The sequence below is a fragment of the Mytilus galloprovincialis genome, chromosome 14, assembly GCF_965363235.1.
Source record: "Mytilus galloprovincialis chromosome 14, xbMytGall1.hap1.1, whole genome shotgun sequence".
Taxonomy (NCBI): domain Eukaryota; kingdom Metazoa; phylum Mollusca; class Bivalvia; order Mytilida; family Mytilidae; genus Mytilus; species Mytilus galloprovincialis.
Window position 1 is genome coordinate 56,871,194 of NC_134851.1, and position 24,020 is coordinate 56,895,213.

General features: G+C 32.2%; 1 protein-coding gene and 1 long non-coding RNA gene across 4 annotated transcripts in view; one reads left to right on the forward strand and one right to left on the reverse strand.

The window, feature by feature from the left end:
* Positions 1-1,046: 1,046 nt before the first annotated feature.
* Positions 1,047-3,947, forward strand: LOC143058225 (uncharacterized). The gene is made up of 3 exons (XR_012972952.1): positions 1,047-1,189; positions 2,174-2,259; positions 3,703-3,947. It is a non-coding gene; the product is annotated as an uncharacterized LOC143058225 (long non-coding RNA).
* Positions 3,948-11,562: 7,615 nt separating this feature from the next.
* LOC143059632 (nephrocystin-3-like) overlaps positions 11,563-24,020 on the reverse strand; it is a 34,150-nt gene continuing 21,692 nt past the window's right edge. For all 3 annotated transcript variants that reach the window (XM_076233143.1, XM_076233144.1, XM_076233145.1), the window contains exons 18-30: positions 23,231-23,395; positions 22,770-22,870; positions 22,040-22,162; positions 21,666-21,766; positions 18,689-18,786; positions 18,121-18,362; positions 17,615-17,693; positions 17,106-17,239; positions 16,393-16,564; positions 15,846-15,914; positions 14,916-15,041; positions 13,919-14,044; positions 11,563-13,013 (exon numbers count right to left, since the gene is read on the reverse strand). In XM_076233143.1, the coding sequence (XP_076089258.1) occupies positions 12,876-13,013; positions 13,919-14,044; positions 14,916-15,041; positions 15,846-15,914; positions 16,393-16,564; positions 17,106-17,239; positions 17,615-17,693; positions 18,121-18,362; positions 18,689-18,786; positions 21,666-21,766; positions 22,040-22,162; positions 22,770-22,870; positions 23,231-23,395 (1,674 nt within the window). In that variant the 3' untranslated portion in view covers positions 11,563-12,875. The remainder of the gene's footprint in view (positions 13,014-13,918; positions 14,045-14,915; positions 15,042-15,845; positions 15,915-16,392; positions 16,565-17,105; positions 17,240-17,614; positions 17,694-18,120; positions 18,363-18,688; positions 18,787-21,665; positions 21,767-22,039; positions 22,163-22,769; positions 22,871-23,230; positions 23,396-24,020) is intronic.

Below are 24,020 nucleotides of genomic sequence, written 5' to 3' on the forward strand. Positions count from 1 at the left end.
TACTAGAGTCAAGAAAGGCACCAAAACCAGGTTTAATTTAGAACAGTCGGGCTCCCCTTGTTTTGAAAACAATTTATTCTATTTTGTTTCAAATGACAACTTCACTAGTAAAATCAAACGATATATACTATGTCAAAATAATTCATAGATAATGCACATATATAACAGGTCCTGGTTTTTACATTTTCAAAAAGATTTTAAAACAGTTTGTTTGTAACTGTTCACATAGTGTATGAGTCCAAGTTAACTAATCTGTTTGTTGAAAACAAATATGATCTGTGTGCATGTTCAATCCCACCAAATGTTGAATCAAACCTACAGAAGATGGAGCATTAGTGATCATGCGTTACCTAGAATTGATCAAAAGCAAATGCAACGATAAAACCTGAACATAGCTCCAGTTAAGCGTTTTGTGTGAAAAATATGATAATAAAAAGATGTGCTATGATTGCCAATGTAACAACTATCAACATGAGACCACATTTCACAGGAAATGATTACTAAAGGTCAACGTACTTCAACTTCACTTCTATGGTCGGGTTGTTGTCTCTTTGACACATTCCCCATTTCCATTCTCAAATTTATTCAACATAGATCAAAGCCCGTACGTTAAGATCAACTATAAAAGTTAAACAATTCAAACGAGAAAACTAAGTCTAATGTTTGTACATAATAGTTTACGAAAAACAAATATGTTACATAGCATTTAACAAAAATGACTGAAGTGTAGGCTTCTGACAACCCTCCCCTTATTTCCATTCATTTTGTTTGGTGTTTTGAAATAATAAACTAAATCTAGCTCTAGATAACGTATTATTACTAACGCTCTCTTAATAACGAAACAGGTTTTTAATTTCGACATTCGAACTGACTGGTATACGAATAATTTCAATACCCCATTCTGATTTGACGCTTTTACACTAAACGTGGAAATGATAACCATAAATGTACTGCAACGAACATGATGAACTCTTGTTTACGTTGTTCAGAAATACATTTAGATAAGGTGCAGTGTCCCTCGCCCCTACGGTCAAAAGATATGTCCTGTTCGAAATTGTTTTGAAACAATTTGAAGGTTATGAGAAAAGACCGTGTGTTAATGACATAATTTGTAATTATAAAAGCCTACTCGCCAAAGAGAGTCGACAAACTATTGTTGCTGTTTCTTAAAGTATATCGTGATACACTAGTAAGTAAACTTAAGTATTTGGTCTTACAGCTTTTGATATATAAAATTGAAGTACAGGTCATTCATAATGTAAATCTAGCAAAGTTTTTGTATACAAATGAAATTGAAGTATACCAAAGAAGCATTCAAATAATGAGTCGAACATAAACTGTCAATGTCATGGCAAAAAATAACTTAGAGGCAAACAATAGCATACAAGCATAATGTAGAAAACTAAAGATTGAGCAACACGAACCTGGAATAATCGTTTTTAATGCAAAAGAGTAATCAGATCCTGCTCTACATTTTTTTACATAAATAAGGCCGTTAGTTTTCTCGTTTGAATTGTTTTACATTGTCTTATCGGGGCCTATTATAGCTGACTATGCAGTATGGGCTTTGCTCATTGTTGAAGGCTGTACAGTGACCTATAGTTGTTAATGTCTGTGTCATTTTGGTCTTTTGTGGATAATTGTCTCATTGGCAATCATACCACATCTTCTTTTTTATATGTCGTAGTATTTTACTATCTTTTCGCTTTCTTTGGTGTTTTGAAAAACTAGATGCATTAATCATTGTTGTCTTAAAAGCCTTTTGACATATATTTTTCGTCTATTGTTTTGAATACTATGTGCATACATTAACTACAAACATGTCCATACATGATATACATGTACATGTTAGTAAATATGCATGACATTCGTTTAAAGAAATTACAGGTCTATGTTTGGTACTTTTGAGAGTCGATATTTTACTTGACTGTGACAACTCTTTTTTTACATTGCATTATAAGATCTAGTGCTGTATTCGTATGTGATAGAAGGTGACAAATTTTTGTTTATAATTAAAGCCATTGAAACGTTTTTCAAAATGGTCACTGAAATAGAACAGGTATAAGAAAATGACATTGCCATTTTTTTTTGCACTACATTTATATGTCTACTTATATTTATATAATATGTAATTTTGTGTATAGTTTTGCACGTTGTTGTTATCATATTTTAGGTTTAACATGAAATTGTTCGTAGTTGCTCTTTTGGTTCTAATGGCATACGTTAGTGGTCTTCCGCAAAGAAGATTTCTTCTGGATGGTAAGCTTATGTCTATAATTCAAGCTATTGGGACGTTTTTCGAACACACCACTGAAAAAGAATGGATAACGGGAAATGTCACGAATACCGAATCAAATTTCTAAATCAATACACAACATATATACCTCCAGATATCACCGTGTGATCTCTATAAAGGAATAACCTTTAATGGACGTTTACTGCTTTGGTTTTTCTACTTTTTGTTAGACTTTCGGAATCCTCTGGTTTTATTAATGTTAAGCAAGTAAAAAAATTGCCGATAACCTCTACTTTTCTTGTCATAATTCCGGTTTAAAAGCATTTTTAAAATTTTTATAAAACCCTTGTTGCTATTGTATAGCTTTTGAAAGAAACAAATGAGAAACAAGCTTAAGGTGCCAATATAAAATGCATCCAAATCTAGAAACAATCATTTCCCGCAAAATTTTTATTTCATTTTTTTAACAAGTACACGGGTAAATTATTTATTTCTGCTATTTGAGTTCTGTTATTTATATACTTTAAATGCATAAAAGTCTTTTAAGGGGTAGCCTTCTTATTTTGTAACGAAGGAACTTACATCCTTAAATACGATTGGGAATTTTTTTACTCTATTCCTTTCAAAGAAAACAAACCAGCGATCCAAACATCAGAATATCTAGCGTGAGAACTAATATTTCTGTCAGCATTTGAAATAAATTTGAGGGAAAACAATCAGTATCAGAAAATGTATTTGTCCTTTTCCCTGATCATAAGATTTTGTTCTTTAAAGTTCTGAATCAGTAATTCAATTCAAAAAAACATTATCTCATCCTCAAACTTTTCAAAAAAAACCTTTCTGGTTAACATAAAACACTAGACCATGAATAACAAATGACCAAAATACTCTTAACATGGACATGCGCATTGTGTTGAATTATATTATATTTGGCGTAATTTGATAAAAACCCATCCCCTATTTAGAAAAAAAAAGCGGTAAAAACATTAGAGTTTAGTCTCCAGTTCATTTGGATAAACATAAACACAAATAAAGTGACGATACACACAAGAGATATTCCAAAATAAATGCTCGCAGTTACAGATGTCACGAACATTAGAGAAATGAAAACCAGTACTGTGCACTATCCTGTCATTAGAAAACAAATGTGTCGAAAAAAGCTCATCATAGATACTAGGATTGACATTTTGTATTTCTGTCAGGCGCGCGTTACGTGTGCAAAAGACTCATCAGTGACGCTCGAATAAAAAGTTTCACTTTTATATTTATTATTGCATTTACTTTATGGGGGGTCAACTATAAACGCAATGTGGTATTTCTATGCTATGTACTGATAGCATGGCAATAATGAATTGACAGAATGCCACACTTTAGAAATAGTAAATACTCTTATTAAATATTATAACGGAAAACGACACAATGATGGATGATCATGTGAGCTCATAATTATTTCCTTTTGTTTCCAGACCTATATCTAAGTGGTGATGACTGCACGCATGGCTCATCATGTTCCCATTGTTCGGATAGCCAGGTGTCACAGATTCATCATCTAGGGTATCATGTAGATTATTGTTGCCGTTCATGTGGAAAGACCAGTGCCACATTGCATGTAAGCAGTACACATTCCGTCCTGGAGTGTGCATGCCACTAAAGCATCTAACACGATGTGGCACTTTTATTTCTGAATATAATAAATGATGAGCATATATTAGTACGATTGATAATGTTTACCTCATTAGTTAAATATACCAACAAAACATATAAAAAAGGGACTGTCAAGTTATAAACTGATGATCATGTCTAGAAAAGGGGAAAACTAGAGACATGTAAACCCTTGTATTGTTCCATGGCCTTTCAGGGTTGGCTGGTTTTTGTTAGGACATAGCCTTGCGGATCATGAATTGAGATCGAGGTTTTTATTGTCTTCTTTTCATGTCTAGTATACGTTCTTTTTTACACACGAAAACTAATGGACAAGAAACACAAATAAGTATAGACATCGGACAATTTCAAGAGCCCGGTAAATAAATTAGTTTAACTGTCAGATACATCAATCTCTGAAACAGGGTGTCTTTATTTCTATTATATTTGATTCTTTCATGACTTTTCATTTAATATGTTCACAAGAGTGCACACACTGAAATATCTCGCCTTCTTTTCTTATCATTGATATTATGTTGATAGTCCGTAATATTAAGCTTTATTACAACTGTCACATAAACTTAACATTAACCAAGAAAACTAAACATTGACCAATGAAGCATGAAAATGAGGTCAAGGACAGATGAACCATGCCAGGCAAACGTGTACAGCTACTAATTCTTCCATACAACAAGTGAAGCTGACCTATTGCTTATAGTTTAAGCAAAGAAAAAACACCAAAACAGAAAAACTTAACACTGAGCAATGAACCGTGAAAATGAGGTCAAGGTCAAATAAAACCTGCGCTACTGACATATATATCATAAAGTATTTCCAAATATATTTGACCTATTGCATATAGTATTAGAAAAAAAGACCAAAACTCAAAAACATAACTTTGACCACTGAACCATGAAAATGAGGTCAAGTTCATATGACACCTGCCAGCTAGACATGTTCACCTTACAATCATACCATACACCAAATACAGTAAAAGAAAAACAGACCAAAACACAAAAACGTAAATATTACTACTGAACCATGAAAAGCAGGTCAAGGTCAGATAACACCCGCCAGTTGAACATGTACACCTTACAATCCTTCCATACGAGGAATATACTTGACCTATTGATTATAGTATCTAAAATATGGACTTGACCACCAAAACTTAACCTTGTGCACTGATCCATGAAATGAGGTCGAGGTCAAGTGAAAACTGTCTGACGGGCATGAGGACCTTGCAAGGTACGCCCATACCAAATATAGTTATCCTATTACATATAATAAGAGAGATTTAACATTACAAAAAAATAACTTGTTTTCAAGTAGTCACTGTTCCATGAAAATGAGGTCAAGGACAACATTGTACATGTGACTAACGGAAACTTCGTAATATGAGGCATCTATATACAAATTATGAAGCATCCAGGTGGTCTAAAATATAAAGCTTTTAAGAAGACAAAAGTCGCAGGCTCGACAAAAAACGATTTAAACGTCTGTATGATTGAGGCAAGTTATACCAATGATTACACCCTATACAGATTATTTATTATACATACATGATTTGCATAGGGAAACGTCTTTTGTCTTTAGCCGTAATTTTTCATCTTTGTTAAATTTGCTAAATCTCGAAATATCGATAATGATATGCAAAAATATATCTAGCTTTGAAAATCAAGTATTCTTTTTGGTTCAAATTTACAAATTACAAAAAAAAGTCGGATCAATCAGAAGCAATAAGTATTTTTCAATGCTGTAAACTCAAATTTCAACAAATCCATGATTACCTTTAACATGTCTACCTGTCTAATACAGCTTATGAGTAATTACCCAAACATACAATTATGAATTTGGTACAGACAGGAATTAGATAGATCCCGACTTCTTGGCATTTTTTTCTGTCAGGTTTTCTTTATCCATGACAATGACAACCTTCAGTTTTGGTTGAATTGTGTTCAGTTAGTTGAGACGAATTTTTTTAATATCTAACCTCAACAAATGGTGATGACGATGACGGACGCCAAGTGAAGCAATAGTTCAAAACGTCTGTCTCTCTGGCGACAATAGTTATCAAAGGTACCAGGATTATAATTTAGTACACCAGACGCGCGTTTCGTCTACATAAGACTTATCAGTGACGCTCAGATCAAAATAGTTGCAAAGCCAAACAAGTGCAATGTTGAGGAGCATTGAGGACCCAAAATTCCAAAAAAAGTTGTGCCAATACGGATAAGGTAATCTATTCCTGGAATAAGAAAATCCTTAGTTTTTTTTTGAAAAATTCAACCTCCATTTTTGTCATAATTTATAGGTTTTGTCATGTTGATAATTTTGCTATTATCAGTTTCTTATTTCTATATTTCTTAGAAGTCATCACATGTTACAACCAGGATATATGTAATTTTTTACTTTCTGAGTAATTTCCCCAGTCATTTTTTCTGTCTGTTGTAGTTTTTAAGATATGAGACAATACGTGCTAAACTCATTATGTTTTGGTTTTAGTCAAGGCATCAATGTTTATTTACTGACAAAGGGAAAAAACGCAGACTTCATATTCGATACTATAAAAAACATTCATTTTTCCCGTTTGAATGGTTTTACATTTTTGGGGACCTTCATAACTTACTGTTCGGTGTGAGTCAGGACTCCGTGTTGAAGACCGTACTTTGCCTTATAACGGTTTACTTTTACAAATGTGATTTAGATGGAGAGTTATCTCATGGGCACTCGTGCCACATCTTCTTATATCCATTCACTTCAATTTTGGTTGAAATTATCTCCGTAGTTTCAGAGTATAACTTTGAAGAAGTATAAAAGGGACACAAAATCTATGTTTTGGCTATAGCTCCTTAAGAGATCATCCAATTTTAGTCATGGCGACCATGCATATGTTTGTTCACTGACTGAGGAGAAAATACAAACTTGAAATTAGATACCATAATGACCATTCACTTCAAATTTGGTTAAAATTGGATCTATAGTTTCAGAGGAGAAGCATTTCGGAGAAGTTTACGACGATCACAACAAATTAATCAAGTTCTATTTTAGTAGATGTCCAAGAAGTGGCGGCTGTTCACAAACCTTTATATTTCAATACCATAAGAACCATTTACCACAAGTTTGATTAACATTGACAAAGTAGTTTCATAGTTTACGACGGAAACAAAACATTTATCAAATCAATGTTTAGACTATGTCTCAAGAAGAAGTCATCCAATTGCTTTAGATGTATTGAAATTTTTTGGATTTTGTACTGATCATTTTTTCTGTTTATAATTTGCACTTAACTGTTGTAGTTTTGACGTGTTCTTGTGTTTGCATTTTTATGTTTCTTGATATTCAAATTTTCTACCTATCTCATAGATTTTTAAATTATAGGCAAAACAACACTAAAATTCAGTAAAAATCATCATAAACGGACGATAACTCCTTATGAAGTCATTCAATCATTTTTGTAGATCTTTTATCATTTTTGGCTGTACCAATATGTTTTAGTAAATAGACAAATAAATGAAAACAAGTCCTATAAGTAGTCGTCTGATAACTTTGGTGCAAACGGGAAGTAGGTCAATACTACATTATAAGCATAAAGAGCAGCATGATGCGTGCCAAATGTGAAGCAGGATCTGCTAACCCTACCGGATCCTGAGATCACTTCCACTTTTTGGCGGGATCGTGTTGCTTTATCTTAAGTTTTCTATGTTGTGTCTTGTGTAATAGTATTTGTATGTTGGTCTTTTACTTTTTAGCCATGACGTTGTCAGTTTAGTTTCGGTCTTGAGTTTGAATGTCCCTCTGGTATATTCCGCCCCTATCTTATTTATCCTAGATACCCTAATAATCTATCACCACTTCCTTGGTTGAAAAAGTTTACAGGGAATGGTGACAAAGATGACTGACGCCATGTAAAGCAATAGCCCAAAATTGGTCTTTATCAGTGCCGGGTCAAAGGTCAATTTCTGTCATCTTGGCAAATTTGTTATCTTATCCTGTTGATAATTCATGCTATAAACAGTTGTCTTAGTCCTACATTTTTTTTCCAAAATTATCATTTAGGGACAAGAACACCTATACATCCTTTCAACACAATTTTTATTTCGTGGAGACCATTTTTGAAAACTGACAATCACAGTCAAATAAGATAAGAGTTGAACACACTTCTGCAACGTGCCGGGTTGAAAGTCATAACCTCATTTATTTCAATTGCATGCTAGTGATAAAGTTGTTGAACTACTAAGACAACTGTTCACCTAGTTCCCTATTGCCAAAGATATATTCCACGTTCATAACATGTTTGTCACTGTCAGATGTTATCTATCTATATAAATAGTTATCAAAGGTACCAGGATTATAATTTAGTACGCCATACGCGCGTTTCGTCTACATAAGACTCATCAGTGACGCTCATAACTTTTTTGGATTTCAGCGTCACTGATGAGTCTTTTGTAGACGAAACGCACGTCTGGCGTATATATAAAATTTAGTCCTGGTATATATGATGAGTTTATTTAATCAAAATGTGTATAAAGCCAAACAAGTACAAAACTGAAGAGCATTGAGGATCCCAAATTCCAAAAAGTTGTGCCAAATACGGCTAAGGTAATCTATGCCTTGGATAAGAAAATGCTTAGTTTTTCGTAAAATTCAAAGTTTTGTAAACAGGAAATTTATAAAAATTACCACATTATTGAAATGCATGTCAACACCGATATGTTGACTACTGTGCTAGTGATACCCTCGGGGACGAATTAAAGAGATGTAGTATGATTGCCAATAAGACAACTATCCACCAAATTTCAATTAGAGTGGATGTATATAAAGGCAACAGTAGTATACAACTGTTCGAAATTCATAAATCGATTGAAAGAAAGAAAAAAAATCCGGGTTACAAACTAAAACTGAGGAAAATGCATCAAATATAAGAGGAGAACTACATCACTGCATAAAAACAACATTAAAATGTAACACACACAGAAACGAGCTATAATATAAATAAAGGCAACAGTAGTATACCGCTGTTCAAACTCATAAATCCATGGACAAAAAAACAAAATCGGGGTAGCAAACTAAAACTGAGGGAAATATAACAATGGCCATTTTCCCCGACTTGGTACAGGACATTTTGAGAAAAAAAAATGATGCATTGAACCTGGTTTTGTGGCATGCCAAACTTCCCGCTTTTATGGCAATGATAAATATAACATTAAAATGACAAAATTACATGACAGGACTATAATACAAATAAATGGGAGAACATTTAGGACAGAGAAACACATGAATAATAGCTAACAAAAGGTACGAGGTTAAAAATTTAATACGCCAGACATGCGTTTCGTCCACACAAGACTAAGCAGTGACGCTAAGATGAAAAAAGTGCGAAAGCCAAAACAAGTACAAAGTTGAATAGCACTGAGGACCAAAACTTCCAAAAAGATGTACGCAATTATAGGCAGCTGTACAGCGTTCAACAAGGAGAAAAAACCTATACAGTATAATCGGCTATAAAAGGCCTTTGCAAGAAAAATGTTAAACAATTCATTTGATAAAACTAATGGCCTAATTTATTACAAAACAATTTACAAATTAGACAAAGTGATGCCCCCTGGAAATGCTCCTTTTATGCAAGTAAATACCCAAAAAATGACACAAAGTTCAACTATCTCCCAAAACAGCAAATATTAATAAAAATCAAAACCCTGACTTCAGGCACACCTTCAATATATGTACAAACAGCCAGCAAAGTGAAAACTTCCTAGGACTCAAACTATAGGAGGAGTTATCCGGAAACGCTCAGCTTATTCAAGTAAATACTCCAAAAAATAAGAAAGTTCCACTATCTTCAAAAAGAGCAAGTATTAATAAATTCAAAACCCTGATCACATACACACCTTCAATATATGATCATACAGCCAGCAAAGTGAAAACTTCCTAGGATTTATAATTGTATGAGCAGAAGGAAGGGCGGAAAGAAGGAAGGATGATAGACAGACGGAAGGATAGGGGTAAAACAATCTGTCATATGAAGGACATGAAACACCAACCACCACTGAACTGCAGGCTCTAGTCTGTTTCAATATTAATAACAAAACTAACATTTCAACTCTCTGTTCAACTTTAAGCCATGTTCATCATGTATGGATCTAATTGGGCCAATAGTTTAAATAACAATTCAAAACCATTTTGTAAAACAAGGAAAATAGAATTTTTTACAACATATATGTATTTCCTTGTGTTTTGTTGCCATGGTAACTAGTGAAACTTTTATTTCTGAATTGTACGGTAGTGTAAAATTTAAGAATATTTATAACTTTTAAATTTGCACTTAATTTTGTGCCAACTAAGGCCTTTTCTCCCTACTTCTTTCTAAAATACAGAAAGAAGGATTTATGAAAATTAAGAATGAAATTAAAAATACAGAATAGAATTTTAGACATATCACTTTATTCAAAATAATTGTACATCATAATATGATATATATCCTAATAAACAATGCAAATAAATAACAAATGGATGGATTCATTAATATTTTGGACGGAGTGATACAATAATTTCTAATATGACAGTTGTTGTCCATTCGTTTGCTGTGTTTTATCATTTGATTTTGCCTTTGATTCTGAGGTATCCGTTTTGAATTTTCCTCAGAGTTCAGTATTTTTGTGATTTTACTTTTTACAGCAACAAATACATTCATTTCACTGATTAAACTTAAATATATAACACAATATTTGACAGCAATGACTTTGATTTTCACATCTATTTACTTATTTCATGATACAAGACAGATTTTGCGTGTCTGGCGTATAAAAATATTTTTTAACCTATTACCTTTTGATGGCTATTATTCGTTTGTTTCTCTGTCCTAAATTTTCTCCCATTTATCTGTTTATTTATTGAAACCCTGTCTTGTAATGTTGTCATTTAATGTTATAATAAACACTGCCATTAAAGCGGGAGGTTTGGCATGCCAAAAAAACAGGTTCAAACCCACCATTTTTTCATAAAATGACCTGTACCAAGTCAGGAAAATGGCCATTGTTACATTATAGTTCGTTTCTGTGTGTGTTACATTTCAGTGTTGTGTCTCTGTTGTGTCGTAGTTCTCTTATATTTGATAAGTTTCCCTCAGTTTTAGTTTGTAACACAGATTTGTTTTTTTTAATCGATTTATTAATTTTGAACAGCAGTATACTACTGTTGCCTTTATTGAATCTGTATGCTCCTTTTCCATATTTAGGCTAATCAAAAGAAACAAAATAATGAATGAACACATACATAATTTGACAATTTTAACTATTATGTCTGTTTTGTTCACGCATTGTTGGAGATATAATTGAATTTGATGTGACTGTCATACAAGTGTCGCTACAAACCAGGTTTAATCAACCATGCTTTAATACACTGCATGTTGAAATCTGGTGGATAGTTACATGTTTTTCATTAGCAATCATACCAATACCTTAAATTAAAAAAAAAAATTAAAAAAAAGTTTTGTTCATTTGTAAACTAATAAAAAAAGTTTGTATAAAAAAGTCAATAGGTGAAATTAAAAATTAAAAAATCAAAATAAGAATTTAAAGTCTTCAAAATACCAATGTTTGGTTTACAATTTTTAAACATCACTATAACGAGTACAAAAAAAAAACAATAATACAGAAAAAATAAAACAGAAATTTCTTAACAAATTTGACAGTGCAATATATTTTACCCCCAAAAAATTCAACCAAATTTGTTAAATAAACGTACAATCAACAACTGAATGTCACTTAAACTCATTGCTGCCATGCATACATGTATTTCAGCTAAAAAGAATTGTATGTAAAAATTTGCATATTAACAGTAAGTTTATAGTTAAAAGTAAGCATCATGACACAAAGATAAAACAAGAATGTGTCCCCAGTTCACAGATGCCCCACTCGTACTATCATTTTCTATGTTCAGTGGACTATGAAATTGGTGTCAAAACTCTTATTTGGCATTAAAATTAGAAAGATCATATCATAAGGAACATGTGTACTAAGTTTCAAGTTGATTGGACTTTAACTTCATCAAAAACTACCTTGACCAAAAACTTTCACCTGAAGCGTCCGGATGCACGGACGAACGAACAAACAGAGGCACAGACCAGAAAACATAATGCCCCTCTACTATCGTAGGTGGGGCATAAATACAAAGCATAACAAAATGATGCAATCATTAACAAATAGTTAAAACAATATTATAAACACTGATTGCATAGCAGTTCAATGATCATATATGGATAAAATACAATGTCTTAACTCCAAAACTTTTGGAGTAGTCAAAATGTAAAATACAACAGTCAAAACAAATTCCTAAATGGAATGAAGTTAACATCCCCCCCCCCCCCCCTCTCAAAACAGGCAGTAAACTGTTTTTATGTACAGAAACAAAAGTTGCATCATACTATATTTAAAATATAACAAACCAAAGGTCAATCAGTAACCAAAGACAAATGTTTTATGGCAGAAAATGCCAGCTCTTATTGCAATAAAGCTTAAACCATATAGAAGGACTTGCTGGTCACCATAATTGATTTTAACATATCAAATAAGAAATTTTACATTTCAGTGATTTTTTTTCAAGATTCTGTGATGGTATCAAACAATGAGTAAAATGATTGGCAAGGCTTTTGTGATTCAGACGCCCAAAATTAAATAAGAGGCTTTTGTTTCATTTTCGTAAAAAAACTGGTATAGAAAATTCTAGCTGAAAATATCCATTGCGCTAATTTTCATCTTTTATAATATGACAGGATCCTAGTTTGAGATCGTTATTCTTTTTCCCTGCAAAACTTGAGTAAACATCATGTTTTAGCCATGTTGGTTGTAATTGATTTATAACAGTGTGTGATATTTTTATAGATCAATGAGACAGAACACAAATCTTACACATTCAAAAATACCCAATAATTTCTGTTTTTACAGTTACATTATCATTTTAGTTTTAAATTTATCCTTAATGATTTAAAATAAAATTAACATCAAGAATTCATCATATTTTTCAATGTAGATTCTCCACTAGAACTCTGTATAGATAATGCCTTGCCTCCATAAGTCGTCTCGTTCTCCTTAATTTCTGTTGCTTTCTTGTACAATTTGGCTGCAGCTTCAAAATCTTTCTATAAAAAAATAGGAAATAAATTGAACATTTTTTCATAATTCTTATATGCTATGCATAATAAGGTTAGCAAGGGCTTACCACAAAAAGTTTAATAAAGATTCTGCGAAATTAATTTGGTTTACAGTATATACTGAAAAGCATTTTTCTGGAGTATCTTGATGTGACATGTGTAAATAAGACAAAAGAAATAAGTCTATAAGTGAGTGTTAAGGTAACCCTAACACAGCAAGAAAATCAAGGAAAAAAATCTGTTAAACTTGTAGTAGGTAAAAAAGTACAAAATAATTGAGAATGTAACAGTCTAGAAAAATCATAAAGATGAGACTTTTGTTTGTTTTATGTTTTGCCCGTAATTTTTTAGTTTTTGCAGTCAAATTTTAAGATATCTATAATAAATATTTACATAGTAAGATGGCAAAACAGCCAAACTTTCTTGTCTTTATATTATTTGTGCTTTCGTGTTGCTGTCAATTAACTGTTATAACTTTGTTGGCATTTCACACACTGTTTATCATTTTATCCTTATATACTGTACCAGTACCAGAGAGTTGTGGTGTAGTGGTTAGTGCATCGGACTACTAACACAAAGGTTCCTGCTTTGATACCCGCTCCAGGGAGAACATTTCAGGGACTGAGTTTTTGGCTCTCCCTTGACACCATTTGCGAGAATGCTCTTGAGGAAACGATGATAGTCCATCGGAAGGGGACGATAAATGGCTGACCCATGTTAAGAGAGAGCCATATCTCTTGCATGTAAAAACCCCCTTGTAGATTTTGAAAAAGAACAGGCTAATGCTGCTACAAGGCAGCACTCACACCCGCAAAGTGGAAAGGAATTATAAATTGCAATAACTTGTTTCCCAATCCACTATAAATAAATATGTTTAAACTAAACTTTCATACCAGTTCATATTTCATAACGGCCAGATTGCGTAGAGTTTCTGCCACACGAGGATGCTGAGGTCCCAGACTTTCATCGTAAATCTTTAATGCCCTCTCATACATTGGCTCAGCGTCTGCATATTTGTTCTACAATATATAAGTAATATCATTGGTTTCTATTCAGGACATTCCCTAGTAATGTTAAAAATAAAATAATTACATTACATATATATATTTTATTTTGATGGGCTAACATCAAGCTCGGGTCATTCTAATATCAACCTTCATTTCTAACTGATATGGAACATTCATGATGACACGAGCTTCCACAATAAAGTGCACAGGTAAATAAAATAAAAACTTGATAGTACTTGTGTTTTCAAAAAAATGTAATTATAAGTATTGAAAGTTTTTTTAAATAATTTTATAGGGTTGTAAAAGCATATACATTTTTTTTAATGAAGTGCTTCCATGCTTCATACACAATGAACTTCGGTCAATGCTTTAAATAAATTTACAAAAAGAAGCATTCAATTCTTATATAATTTTCAGAAACAAACATTTGTTTTTTTCAGCAAAGTTGTTAAAGCAAATAAAATATGAGTATTATCTATCTAAATTAAATCTGTACTATCAAATTGATAAAATGATTTACATTCCATTGAGTTAACACATAAAAAATTAAAAAATTTCTCCTTTAGAATAATTTTCTGTGAAATTTACATTTGTTAAAGGCCAATAAAGTGTATATATATACAGATACGCTATATTATAACATTAGTTTGGCAGGTTTAATTATCATAAAATTTTGACAAATAATTTACTCAGACCCTTCGACACAAATTTCAAAAAAACTTGAACCATGCACTTTATCTGAAAATTTCATTGCAGTTTGACAAACACTAAGTTGGATCATTGAGAAGCTTTATATTTCCTTAACAATAGAATGTGATTGAAACATTCAGCTGATTTTTAGAGTTATCTCTCTGTAAATACCAGCTAAATGTAAAATACCAACCTGTTGAGAATATAATACAGCTAGGTTTACTAATGCCGTTGCTACAGAAGGGTGATATGTTCCAAATGTTTTCTCCCTGATTTCTACAGCTTGTTTGTATAAGGGTAATGCCTGATCAAATTTACCCTGTAAATAATGACATGTAACATTATCATATATTTAATATTATTTTGTTCATGTTTCTGACATAAACATGAAACACCTTTAAAATAGCGAAATATCTATCAAACTTTTTAGGCAATGTCAAGCTCATTGTGTTTCTTGTTTCCTGTTTTAATATATCTATAGTGAGGGGGGATAGGACCTTTGTCGGGACTCCGGGATCGGGTGTTTTTAAGCTCTGGATTTCGGGATTGACCCTTTTGGGATCCGGGAATTCTTTCTTCGAATTTCGGGACATCGGGATTTCGTGTTTTTTAAGCCCGGGATTTCGGGATGTCGTGTTTTTAAGCCCAGGATTTCGGGATCAGGACCCCTCCTACCCTCCCTCTATAGTTGATGTGTGGAATAAACATGTGAAAATAACAATGAGAAAAATTCCAAACTAAAAATATGTCACAATTTGGCAATTTTCATATCATGCGCAATATTATTATTGAAATGATACTGTGAAAATTGAAGTTTCATAGAGTTGTAGGGTCACAGATTCTAGCTTTAAATTCAAATATGCCATAAGTTTACAGTTTGTTCCTGTTTTTGGTCTATGTTGTGTATATAGACTAAGGTTTTTTGCCATTATAAGTGATTTAAATTACCAGTTGTTACAATATGGTTGATTGCTTTTTGACGCAGCTCACATATTTGGAATGTAAACTTACAGTCATAAGGATGACAATTTATCAATCTTCATATCTTTGATAATTTTGACATTGGACATTGAGGATACACACGAACATACAAAAGTGATAATATCCTTAACATTTTGTTTACCTGTTTCCTATACAGCAGTGCTAAATGGTTGATAATGGAGGCTACACTCTCATGGTTGGTACTTAAATACTGAAAATAAAAAATAAACTTAATTGCAGAACAAATAATTGAGGTGATACTTACTTTATTATATTTTTGTTCTTAAATATTGAACATTTAAATGACTGATAATTTCAAGTGAATCTAAATTTTGTAACTGTTCAAAGAAAAAATATTGTTTATTTCTTTTCAACTCAAACTTTCACATCCTTATAAGATAAATTGGCATTTCAGTTATACATTTATACTAGTAAAAGCAAAAATCAATTTCAATGGATTTCCATTAATTTAAATGAATGTTTTCTGTAGGCTTTTATGCAGACTTTGGGAAAACCAAGAAATCAAATATTCATGAAAATACAAAAAAATGAATCCACAATAGCTGTTTGTGTGGTCAGGAGTTGTTTCAACATTTTGAATCTCCTTAAAAATCTGTACATTTGTTTCTAATAAGTGATGCTTAGTACCAAATGTTTTGGTATTCTTTATTTTTTTATTTGTTACCTACCTTAGTTTTTATATCAAGAGCCCTTTCATACAGAGGTTCTGCTTTATTGAACTGTTTCCTGTCATTATATAAAGCAGCCAGATTATTCAGAGACTGAGCCAAGTCTAAATGATCTGGTCCCAACGTGCTCTCTCTCATTTCCAAAGCTCTCTTGAAAAAAGATTCAGCAGTTCTAAAAAGAAAAATAACAATGATTTATACTTTATTTGTCATGAATTCTTTTATTTTTGGTTAACTACAAAGCTACAGCCATTATTAATATATCCAGGTGCTCTAGAATTACTTTGATCCCCTTACAGCATTATCGTTGGCTTTAATTTATCTTAATATTTTTATCTTTCATGGAATTCATTACACTACAGTTTATGTGGATTTTATCATCTCTATTGATCCATCGTTTGATATATATCTACTTTAAACTTTCTATTTCTTTTCTTACCATCATTAGAATTGAACCAAGTACAAATTGGAAAAAGAAGTAAAGCTTTTGAATCTATAATATCTGAATAAATCTATAGTTAAATTTTAGTTGAGAGAAATGGTCTGCTTGCAAAAGTTAGATCAAATATTTTGGGGTTTTCAGTGTATTCATATGCATGCGATGAGTCATTGACCCTCTCCCTTTTTTTTTTTTTTTAGAAAATCCTTGATATGTCACTGGTATATATGCTGTAATGGAAACTATGTGGAGAGAATAAACACATATATCTTACTCAAAGTCATTCTGTAGATAATATAAGACCCCAAGTTCATTGAGTATTCTGGCATTGTCAGGAGAATCTGGTCCTAGAGCTAACTCCTCCAGCTGTAGAGCTCGTCTCTGGACTACGGTCTTAGCTTGGGTTTGCTGAAATATACAGAATTAAAATAACCAAAAAAAACATAATGAAAAAAATTTTATTTCCATCAGTATAAATTGCCCAAGTGTAAAAAGCAAAATCGTGGCTGTATGAAAAACAATTGTATGTTCGACCTTTTCCAGAGGATGAAATTGTAAATATATTTGAAATCAATTAAGTTACCCATTCCTTTCATTTAACCCTTCAAAATTGTCCTCATGCCTATAGAGATTTTAAATTGTTTATGCATAGTTATATTGTAATTATATTTATTACAGATTATTTTTTAGCCAATATTGATACTCAAAACATAACCCATCAAAAATTTCTCAGATTGATTCCATTCATATATTTTAATAATGATATAAAACTTGAAAAGTTACCATAGGTGTGACTTTAGGAGATTTTTGTTTCTTTCTGATGTTCACAGATCTTTTCTTTAGAGGATCAGCTTGGTCATGCCTGAAATACAATAATTCAAAATAGTTTTTTTTTATCTTTATCTTTTATTGTTGAAATACATTAACTTGAAATAGTTTCTAGTTTGGCACAAGTTCCAAAACTTGCTGTTATTATGCAATAATGTATCACTCATTTCTTTAAATACCTTTTTTTTTGGCATTTTAATGCCATACATGAAGTAAATCAATAGTTCTTTTCAATAAAACTGTGACCTCATTTATTTTCATGCTTACCATTTTTTTTGTTTAAAGGAAAATTTAAATTTCACTGAAACTTGCAATCAATTTCATGCATGTTTTTAACAAATTCTGCAAACCATACAGAATAAGTGCCCTATTAATTATTTAATCCACAGAAATAGCAGGAGATAACAGCGGCCATTATTTTATTTGTAAAATCCTGATCCCGAATTTTAATTAGTTTTTACCTGTCCTGTCTCTGATATAACTGAGCTAGAGCCTCCAGTTCAGTAGCCACCAGTGGATGATCCATACCATACTCATTCTCATACAGAGCCAGAGCTTGTTTATAAAAGTCTTCAGCTGTGGAGAATTTACCCCATTGTGCATAGAGTCCTGCTAGTATATGATGTGTCCTAGCTACTATTGGATGATCTGGGTGTAGGGTGGTCTCCCTTATTTCAAGAGCCTTCTGCAATGCTGATACTGCCTGAAATGCAGAAAAACGATTTTATGGTTAAATCTGTCACAAGATCCATGAAAATTCCAATCAACCAGTATTTGCCAGTATTGACTACTTGACGAATATTTACAGGGAAGATTAATATCAGTGTTAAATACTGGGGGAGGTATACTGAACCATCTTGCCTTCTCTACAAGCACCTAAAATAGATTTGGATAGAAATTCTACCTAAGAACAAGAATTTAGAGACGCCCCAGCCAGGGTGTGAAATTATGGTTTGTATACTTCCGTTGATTACATATATGCAAAGCTATCATATTAAAGCTAAGTATATGATAATTAACTTTATTTACCTGATTGAGTTGACCTAGATCTTTTAAGAAATGCCCTAATGAATCATAAAGGTCTGCTATTCTCTCCAAGGTAATCAGTCCACCATACTGGCCAACCACTGCAAAATAAAAACATTAAATGGATAATACTTTCATACGATTTCAAAATATTCTCTGGGTTGTATCAATTGTACTTTTTTAGATCTAAGTACGAAAAATATCTTCTTAAATATAGTGCAGTGTTCTCCCCAGGATTTTTGGATAGCGCTGTGGTAAGCGCGTAATTTTTCGACAATTCTCAGTAACTGTGTTGCAGCATGCAGTTCGTGTATAATTGATTTGTTATGTTTTTTTCTTATATTATGCTTTTGCTGTTTTTTATTGTAAGGATGTCCTCCTCATCATGCCAGGCCTGGGGCCATTACATTGCAATGTAATGCATTACATTACAATTACTTTGTGATTCTTCCATTACAATTACAATTACAATTACATGTTTTCTCACATGTAATGCATTACATTACAATTACTTTGCCTGTGTAATGCATTACATTACACATTACTTTTTCAATATAAAATCTAAAAACATTTCAAAAAACAGATTTTTAGGTTAATCAATATGTCCATTGAACTTAATTATCATAAGAGGTTCAAAAGTGATGTCATTAAGAGAACAGCGATCAGTTCTGTACACCTTTCTGGCAATACTAAAAAGCCTATCTACAGCAGCTGATGTGTGTGAAATGGCTAAATACTTGATAGCTGTATTAGTCAAAGAAGAAAGGCACACTGAATTTGACTTCCATCATTCCAGTGCATTGATTGAAATTTCTTCACATGGCTCAGACAAGTAGATGTCAACATCATGTACTGCACCATACCTGTGTCTATACTCTTTGATGGAGTAGTAGGAGGCATGAAACTGGAAAAGTCACTTTTAAGATTCTTAGGTGGTGGTAAAAAATAAATAAATTATCATATAATTTTGTTTCTTACATTGATCACTTAATCATTAAGACATCATTAAGGGATTTCAAAGGAATATAATAAATGCTCATGGAAGTTACCCGTTTGTTTGTTAAATATTATGTACATGTTATTGTCTGGATATAGAAGAAGTCTTTTTCTCTCCATTTTAATTCATATAATCCTCATATTATCTGTGTATAAAACCAAAGGAGAAGTCTTTTTCCATGATGGGTCTATATCAGACTGCCTATGTGAAGATTTCTTAGCACTAACAGGTGATGTTGCATAGCATACTGCAGAATATGTAGGACCAACAATAAATTCATTGTCAGCTTCTGTGTTTGCTTTTGTTACCCACTATAGCAGTGTACTGTTAACCTTACGACGTTTGACAGGAATTGACATTTTTTTAGCAAAATGATTTCTCATTTTTCTAACCTTAAAGTTTTATAATATATATTAAAATAGCTTCATTCAAGCTGGACATCGAGAAAGTGAATTTCTCAAGTCGTATCAGCTTGGGGTTTGTTTTTCTAATCATATCCTCTCAATTGTTTTCAAATGGTAAAATTCATTACTGAGGAATTGCTGACTAAACAATTATCTGTTCGAATAGGTGATAATTAATACTTCAAAAACTTGCTCATTTTCGGGTTCGTATGGATAATAAACCCGGCAAATTGTAACAAACCCTGGTGTTTGATCGATTTTAAAATCATCATTTGTTCAAAGTTCGTAAAACAAGTTTGTGAGTTTCGTCTGAAATGCGGTCAATATATTTCATCTCATTCCATTTATATACGCCTCTATATATTCTTTAAATTAGACAATAGATGTCAATGTTGAAATCTTTGTTTATTTTTATCTTTCAAAGTCGCCATTTTGTAAAATTATTTATTAGACTGGTCCCGGGTAGTTACTTAATACAACGGAAATAATTCATTCAGAAGACAGCAGGGAACTGTAATAGCACTGAAAAGCGCAGCGCTAAAACGGCCTGGAGAGAACACTTTAGTGGATTCATTATAATTTGCAGGATACCATTATTTATGAATTTCTTTGAACAGTTTAAATTCACGTTCAATGGTGTACAAATTTTCTACATTTTTGTTTGTAGAAATTTTTAAAAACCACAAAATCAACAAGTGAAACTGCGAGCTACTGCTCACTGATGATACCCCCGCCGCAAGTGGATAATATTAATAGTGTAAAAATATGCAAGTGTTCGGTAAACAGGAAGTTGTCGAGTGATGAATCTGAAAACGCATCACACGGTATAGCTCACTTATAAAAATCCTGAAACCAAATTTCAAAAATCCTTGTATTGTAGTTCCTGAGAAAAATGTGACGAAAATTTTTTAACTTGGTTATCATGTGTAAAATCATACAAGTGTTCGGTAAACAGGAAGTTGTCGAGTGATGAATCTGAAAACACATCACACGGTATAGCTGACTTATATAAATCCTGAAACCAAATTTCAGAAATCCTTGTATTGTAGTTCCTGAGAAAAATGTGACGAAAATTTTCAACTTGGCTATCATGTGTAAAATCATACAAGTGTTCGGTAAACAGGAAGTTGTCGAGTGATGAATCTGAAAACGCATCACACGGTATAGCTGACTTATATAAATCCTGAAACCAAATTTCAGAAATCCTTGTATTGTAGTTCCTGAGAAAAATGTGACGAAAATTTTCAACTTGGCTATCATGTGTAAAATCAGACAAGTGTTCGGTAAACAGGAAGTTGTCAAGTGATGAATCTGAAAACACATCACATGGTATGGCTGACATATATAAATGTTGATACCAAATTACAGAAAGGGTGGATGTGTAGTTCCTGAGAAAAATGTGACGAAAGTTTCATGGGACGGACTGACTGACGGACAGACTGACAGACAGAGGTAAAACAGTATACCCCCCCCCCCTTTTTTTTAAAGCGGGGGTATAATTATCCATGAAACCAAAATTTATCCACAATCCACATAGATAACTGAAACCACATATTAAGTCAAATCAACAGGAACTTACATTCTTCCATTTTCCTTGTAGCATTGAAGTAGAGTTGTGCCATGGTGTTTTTATCTGCTGCTACAAACTGCCAGTAAGATAAAATCTCTGGACATCTCCCTCTGAAAAATACATGAAAATGAATAAAATATTATGTAAATCTACCTATGGAAAAACATTTATTGCAGACAATTGAAAGTAAGCATACACAAGATAAATAGGATCTTCTGATTACATGATAAAAGTTAAAATTTTCTCTGAAAATTTATATTTCCTTTTCAGATTTTCTTTCTTTTTCCAAAAAATCTGTTCTTGTCCTGAACACTATTAAAAATATTTGCCACTGGACATTATCCTTTGAAAGTCATATAATGTACATCTTGTTTCATACATACCTTGAATACAACCTTTGGAATACACATAGATTCAGTAAACATTGCTGTAATTCCTCTTTTTCTTGTGTTTGTCTCAGTAACCATGGCAACTCATCAGAAACTCTACAAGATGTCTTCCCTGGACTACAATAAATTTTAATATTTTTTCATGGATGGTTGAAAGTAACTATAACCCAACTTATTTTCGCGGATGCTCTTTTTCCCATTAAGTCTTTTCATGGCAAATTTGAGGCTATTTAAGTTTGCGATTTTCAAATTTACTTGATGTAATTCAATAAGAAAAGACCCAAGTTTTACAAGTTGTCGATTTATATTCGCCCTATTTTTCTACTTGGGAATGTTTGGGAAAATAAATCGCTCCCAAAAAGGTGTTGGTTTACAGTATCCAATTTTATGAGAATGAAATGAATACATAAAAGATTTTTATACATGCCTGTTTTTTGGAGCAAAAACAAAAGAAAGACTGTACTAAGATAATTTATTTTCAATTTTATTTCAATATTTGTACCATTTCTAAATTTAAGTTGAGTTTACTATATTTGCCCCCTTCTGTGTGTCAAAGGCTGACCGTTGCCTAATTGCTAGCATCTACTTTTTGAAACATTGGTAATCAAACCACATCTCCTTATTTTTATATTAGTGAGTATCTCTTTTATTCATTAAGCAGGTGCAAAAAAAAAAATTTTTTTTTTTTTATATATGTGTACATATTTGATTTCTTTATTCTTACCTTAAGGAATTTGAAAAATATTGAATTAGATTTTGTCTGTATTGTGGAATTAGCTTGGCCTCCTCTTTACCAAAACAATATTCAAGTGCTGCCTTCTCCATCTGAAAGAAATTAAAAATAATTATCATTGAAAATACATGTTTTACAACATAATCTGTCAATATTTAGCCTACTTTGATCGACAAGTGGTTTAACACCACTTTCACAACTGTTGTGCTTTTTGTGGTAGTCAAGTGTTTTTTTGCAGAGTAAATCAGAGAAAACCAAGATGTTTGGAAGGAAAACTGGAAATACTAATCAATAAGAATAATTTGTTGAAATTGGTCTCACAACTCAGTGTTGATTGGAAGGTTTGATACAGTAGTTCGACTACTTATACTTCTTGGCTACCAATACCACACTGTCTTAGAGAGAAAATTGTTACTTAAAATTAATTTGGACACATGTATAACTGATTTTACCTGCTGATGTGCAAACATGAGTAGTCCTCCTTGGTACTTTATTATAAGATGATGAAAGAGAATTTCTGTGAACAGTGTCAGGAAATTAGATGACAAATTTGGCATCAGATCCAGTAACTCGCTTTCTCTTAATCCACAGCGACTCACATATATAAATCTTAATATCTGAAACAGAGCAAATGTCTTAAAACATTTGGATAAACTATATTTAGCCTTGGTCAAAGGTTATAGGAATATAGGAAACTGCAAATTCAGAAAAGTCTGTATTCACATACAATATACGGTATGAGTCTTAGAAACTTTGTACGTGCAAGATTTACAAAGCCCTTCAACCGTTTTATTCGGATTACAAAAAATTGGCCAATAACTCCACAATTATTTTGTCATATCTATGCACTATAAGAAGTAAGAAAGTATATTGAATTCATACATGTATTAAATGAAACTATTATATACCTTTTCTGTTTTTTAAGGCTGATCAATTTTGTTAAATTAACAAGAGAAATTTTAACATGATGTGAATGCTCACTTAGCATTATAAAGGAAAGAAATTAAATCTTAAAATTATAATGTAATTATTGGTTAAAACTAGTGTTGTCAAATTGTACACTTTTGCCTAACCGGTTACTGGGATAATGTTCGACCAATTAACCGGTTAACTGGTAGTTAAAGTTGATGTTTAAAGGCCTTATCTAAAGTAACCTACAAATAGATATAAGAAGATGTGGTATGAGTGTCAATATCATGTGACAACCTCCCAACAAAGTCATAAAGTTACGTTTTTATTATA